The sequence below is a fragment of the Gekko japonicus genome, unplaced genomic scaffold, assembly GCF_001447785.1.
Source record: "Gekko japonicus isolate JY-2015 unplaced genomic scaffold, Gekko_japonicus_V1.1 scaffold8, whole genome shotgun sequence".
Classification (NCBI taxonomy): Eukaryota; Metazoa; Chordata; class Lepidosauria; order Squamata; family Gekkonidae; genus Gekko; species Gekko japonicus.
In genome coordinates, this window is record NW_015167057.1 from 3,050,597 (window position 1) to 3,056,596 (window position 6,000).

The following is a 6,000-nucleotide window of genomic DNA, read 5'->3' on the forward strand; positions in this document are numbered from 1 at the left end:
ATTCCACTTTCTGCACTGTTTATCGTATGCCTTGCCTTAGACAGTTGGACTGTTTGCATTGTTTTCTAATTCTCTTGCATTGCCCAAGCCAGGGGTGTCAAACATGTGGCCCGGGGGCTGGATCAGGCCCCCGGAGGGCTTCTATCAGACCCACAGTGGAACTGGCTGGCTTTTGCTTCTTCTTCCAGTTCTGCTGCTGCTGCATCATCATAGGGTTGCAGCTTACAGATACACACCTGAACAGCATACTCAAGATTGCAACAGCATACACATTTTGATGCAACAATTCAGAGCAAGAGGTGTCAGTTATCAGACACTGTTAAATGAACAAAATATTGCAAGAGTGCTAATGTTTTAAGCATGTTTTTATTTTAAGTTAAAAAAACCTTTGCGTTTGTGTCCTTTATAAAGTTTATATTTCCACTACCTGGCATTACATTTTATGGCACACGTGGCCTGGCCCAACAAGGTCTCATTGATGTCAGGTCCGGCCCTCATAACAAATGAGTTTGACACCCCTGGCCCAAGCGGTTTCCCAGTGCTCTCTTAAAGCACTCCTAATGAATTTACTTTTAACTCTTCAAAGGATTTGGGGACTCTTTCATTGCTGAATTACCCTTAAATTTCCTTTCTAAGAACATTGAGTGATCTTTGTTGCTGTTGAGCTGGACTGCATTCACTTTGGTTAATTTTCTACCGCTTCTCTGCCCGTCAGTCCTGTGGGGGTTGGTCATTGTACTCATAGGGGCTTGATTTTGAATGGGATGGTTAGAAAAGCACTTAACCTGTGGGACATTCTGATTTAAACTGGGTTGCTTATCTCTGCAAATTAGCTCTGTGCGCTTAATTAGTGTGCCAGAGGTCTGTAACCAAGATGAGTGTTGCACTGGCATAGGCAGCAAGATGCGGAGCAAGTGTGAAATTACATGGGCCAGTGCTTTTTGCATGGTTTTGTCTGGTTTAAATTATGCCCTTGCTGGAGTGCATTAAGGGGTGATGGAGATTGTGCTTCTGATCTCGAAGGCCCTCATAGACAGTATATTTAAAATCCACAGTGCCAACACCCAAACTGAATTGTGGGAATATTTTTGTATATCCCTATAACTACTATGGTTTGACTGAAAGTCCATCCCAAGCAAATTTAGTCTGTATCCTCAGAAAAGGGTTTTTTCTTAGTGGTTACTGTCCTGTCACTATAAATCAGAATTTAAAAAACAAAACACAGAAACTTTTAAGTTCTTCTACAGGCATGGGTTTGGTTGACATTCCAGAACCGAGTGTCTGCCATTCAGTATTCTAATGACCTTTCTGGGATTCTGTATGGGAAAAAGCCCGTCTTCTACAATTGTACTAAAAAAAAATTATGCGAACGTATTGGTTCTGGGTTTTACTTTGGAGTGTTCCTAAGACATTTTCCCACCTCTGACTTACCGGGTTTGGGACTTACTGAGTGTTGGTGCAATTAATTCACATCCTGAGCTTACCAAAGGAAGCGACTGTTGCTTCCAGATTTCGGCCAAAATCTGGGTGGTGGTGGTCATCGGGCATCATAATTTCAGAGACCTGCAAGGAATTTGAAAAAGGAACCCAGTCTGCAGAAATTTGTAGGACGCTCAGCACCTCACCCTCTAGGCCAGCAAAGAATACGAGCCATTTTGATAGTACAAGATGTGACAGACCAGGGGGCAAAAATAGCCACTCAGTTGAGCCTATGGGAGTGCTGCTCCAGCATCCAGTCACTTTTCAGAAGGGGGATGGAGCGCTGAAGGCGTTTAGTTTGGTTTGGTTCTGCCTCAGTGAGAGCAGAGAGCTCGGGTCTGTCTCAGCAAAAGAGCAGACAGAGTGAAGGGTAGCTCTGCCTGGTAGTGTGGCAGAGTGGTTTGGCTCTACCTCTGAGAGAGAACAAAGTACCCGATTGTTAGGCCTGTCTCTTGTAATGACCAGACCTTGTACTCTTTAGCCTGGCTCTTAGGAAAGGACAGGCTGGTGTGGATGGAATCCTTTGGCTGTGAGAGAATCCAGTCTACTTGGCTAGTCAGTAAAGGCCAGTTGACGCCTGAAAGTATTAAAAGAAAATCCATACCACTCTCAGAAGCCATAACTAGTTTAAACTGATGTGCCTCAGCTAGGTTTCTCCGTTGTCTACCTGGAGACCCATGCGGTTGCTCTGTTCCTTGAAACCAGTCTGTAAATAAATAAATCTTCTTAGTTTATGTAAAAACCCTGCCTCAGTGATCCCCGTATTCTGTTTGCTCACTGCAAAATTTACCTCACGGCAGTGAACCCATTCTTATCTACTTGCTATCTTAAGAACACCTGGTAACTGAGGGGAAGGTTTATAGTTTAAAACAAACTTGGTTCCCCAAAGATTGTAAGAGGTTGTGTGGGTTCTCTCAGTAGATTTAAAAAAAAAAAAAAAAGGCCTGTTACACAAGACCTTTCCTCCGTCTTTGAATCCTTCTCCTCCTCCTCCCACGCCCTCTTCCGCTGAACTTTCCCCTGAATTGGTGGTCATTTTCCATTGTTTTGCAGTGCAAAATGCTGCTGGTGGAGTTTTGGCATTCTTCTTTCTGGTTGAATGTTTGTCTGAAAGATAACAGAACAAGGATGACTTGAGGACCATGATTTTATTTCTAAAGCCTGTTCATTTATTCTGTGAACCACTAACTGGATTGTGTGTTGTCCTGTCGTTTCTCCTCCCCCCCCCCCACTTCCCGCTTATCTTTCCAGCTAAACCTGGGCACTGTAGGGTTTTACCGTACTCAGTACAGCTTGGAGATGCTGGAGAGTTTGCTCCCAGCCATCCGTGACCTCTCCTTACCACCTGTGGACAGGTTGGGACTGCAGAATGATCTCTTTTCTTTGGTAAGTGGCCGTTTGCCTTCCCTTTTTGTAATCTGGTGGTGGTGTTAGCAGCTTTGCAATGGGTTGCTCCCACAGCTGTAGAAATACGCCCCTGCCCAAGAGCATAGCCATCATTTCTAGTGTTCTTTGTGATTAATGAATGCTGCATCTCGTTCCACTCACCTTTAATGTGAAGAAGTCCACCTGTCCTGGCCTCAGTTGCCCAGCCTGGGGGGCGGGGGGGGGGACTGTTTTTCCTCCAAGAGGAGAAATTTCTGCTTTTGAGTCGATAGCCAAAGCTTCTCTGGGCTTTATGCTGAAAGCATGTCCATATTCTGCACTGGTCAGGACTCTAAAATGGGAATGAGCTTATAGCAGGGATCCAAAGTGCTGCTCTGGAGAACCGTGCAAGGCCCATGAGGTTTTTTTTGCCTGTTCCTTTGAATAGCTCACTCTGGGGATGTGTTGCTGACTACTTTTTGGTGTTCTTCTCTGTACCTCAACCCAGCTAATTTTTTGTTTTAATAATTCAGGCTAATTTTGCATGACTTGCAGTGCAATCCTATGCTGACCTACTCCAGCCTCAGCCCACAGATTTCCATTTGTTTGAACCAGGTTAACTCTGTGTAGGATTTCACTCTCCTCCTTGTGAGGAGGGGTGAGCACGCAGTGCACTGTGGCCCCACCACGTGACCTTTAGAAGTCCTGTCTCCTGGCTTCAGCAAAGAGATCGGGTGCTGCTCATGGATTTTGAAGTGTGCTGCTGGAGTTTTAAGTGTTTTAGAACCTCAGTTAAAGACAAAGCAAGGCAGAGATTCTAGGGACGCTGAATTCTGGGCCAGTGCTGAATTCCCTCCTGCCCAGTTTGATTGCAGATGGGTGGCAATACCCACAGCCTTGTCAGTTACCTAGATAACCCCTATTGCAGTTGCATTGCCTCTTTGTATCTAGAAATGGAAAACGGTCAGGGAAAGTCTTGGAAGATGCGATTAAGACATACTTTTGAAGTGCCACTTGAAGAGGAGAGTCTGCACTTGTGGTCATTGAAGTAGAGAAGTGGTAGAATACAAGTGTAACATAAAGATGCACACATATTCCATCATTTGATTATATGGTTTTGAAAATGTTTGTTGACAGTGGTTGACAGTAAAACAATTCACTTGTAAGAATTTAACTTGTAAAAGCTTGCGTTATTTTTATGGAGAAACTTGATTGGCTTCTTGCGACTCCTTTGTATTCAAACAAATTGGAATCCATTTCAGTTGATTTGAAGATGGGAATATTTGACAGGTCAGCAAATTGTAGGGTTTTACCGTACTCATAGCTCTTAGGAATTATTTCCTTATTTTAATTTTCCTCTCTTTTCTCTTTTTATTTGTTTGTTCTTCAAAAAACTTTAAAAAAACATTTATTTTCTGCTGAGGGGGGGGGAGTCTACGATTATCTCAGGCCTTCGAGCTATCCCCCCCCCTCAAACGTCCCCTCTTCTTCGCTTTCTTTTATGGAGAAGAAGTGGGGCTTTTTCAATAGGTGCAAGGGTTGCGGCAGCAAACTTGCTCCTCCCGACCATCATACACTGTGCATTTTTTGTCTCGGAGAGTCTCACCAGCCAGAGTCCTGTTGTCACTGTGGTTGTTTTTCTAATCAAACGCGGAAAACCCGAGCTGCGCGCCTTAAAGTAGTGCTGCTTGAATCGGCCCTTACTCCTACCTCAGCGATGGAGGAGAGACCATCAACATCGACAGCTCCGGCATCGAGACCTGCCTCCGATGCCAACCGCCCGACACCAAAGCTCCCGGCATTGAAGATGCAATCTTCCGCTTCCACGCCAATCAAAAAGAAGGCCAAGGCAAGTAAGGATCACAAGTCCGCGAAGAAGGGCACCTCAAAGTCCCTTAAGGCGGCGAATAACGGGAAGGAAGTGGTGCTTGCACTGGGTGATGCCCTTACAGTGCCTCCCGCTCCAACGACAGTATCGATATCGGAGGCCCAAGTCCCTCCACCGATACCAGCCATCCAACTATTGGATCCCCCCATCCAACAAGTGGAGCGTCCGTACTCCGACATTGAGACGGTAGAGCTCCTAAGTCACCAGATGGGTGCTGAGCATTCTCCCTCTCCTTCTACTTCATCGGCATCGATGATATCGAGGCTCCCGGTGTCGAAACACGTCGGTACTGACACGCTTCTTGCAGTACGCAATGTCATCCTCCGCGTCTCCATGTCCAATCTGTTGATATCGACGACCGAGACTACAGGCACAGTTCTCACAGACAGACTATTGCTTTGTCTCCCAGACGTCCATGGTCCAGAAGTCGATCCCCCCGAGTCTTCCTGCCTCCTCCACCACCGATATCTTGGGATCAACGACAGTTGAGGTACCTGTACAGGGCTTATCCACCATCCATGCCGTGGTTGACTCCGGCAGGCTATTCTGATTGGGATCGCTATTCGTCCCACTCTGTTCATAGATCGAGGTCGCCCCACAAGTCGAGACCTTCGGCATCTCTGTCTCGTCCTCCTGCAGACGATCCTTCCCACCATAGTCTGGAACCAAGTCGTCCTCCCAACCCTCAGGTCACTCCAAACCCTGTCGTTCCACCAAAACCTATAGCTTGTCAAGAGGACACTTCGGTCCAATTACCACACCAAGACTCCTCTGACTCCATGGAAGAAGACTCGGATACGGAATCATCTGAGGCTCATACCTCTCCCGACCATAACTCTCCCAACCAGGATGTCACTGAGGACCTACCCATATCCCCATCCGACAACATTACGTCATACACAGATTTAGTCAGAAGAATGGCCCACTCTTTAGGCCTCTCTGTCGTCCAGCAACATCCGCAGGCAACAGATGCCGTTTTTTATATAGTCCAGCTGGATAAATCCTCCAACTTGGCATTGCCTATGTCTTCAGTCCTTTTGCAGGCAGCAATGGCTCCATGGCTAAAACCCTCGTCAGCCCCAGTGTCCACGAGACGACTGGACCACATGTATAGGGTCCAAGAGACACATGCCGAATTCCTATTCTCGCACCCTCAGCCAAACTCAATGGTGATAACATCTTCCTCTAAATCCAAGAGGACACACTCCGCACCTTCTGACAAGGAAGGTAAGAAATTGGATGCCTTTGGCAGACGCTTCTACTCCACA

The 6,000-nt window shown here is 46.3% G+C and overlaps 1 protein-coding gene across 1 annotated transcript in view; it reads left to right on the plus strand.

The window, feature by feature from the left end:
• The window catches only part of NPEPPS (aminopeptidase puromycin sensitive), a 120,934-nt gene that overhangs the window by 96,424 nt on the left and 18,510 nt on the right, over positions 1-6,000 (plus strand). Inside the window, exon 16 of the mRNA XM_015412462.1 lies at positions 2,731-2,865. Coding sequence (XP_015267948.1) covers positions 2,731-2,865 — 135 coding nt within the window. The remainder of the gene's footprint in view (positions 1-2,730; positions 2,866-6,000) is intronic.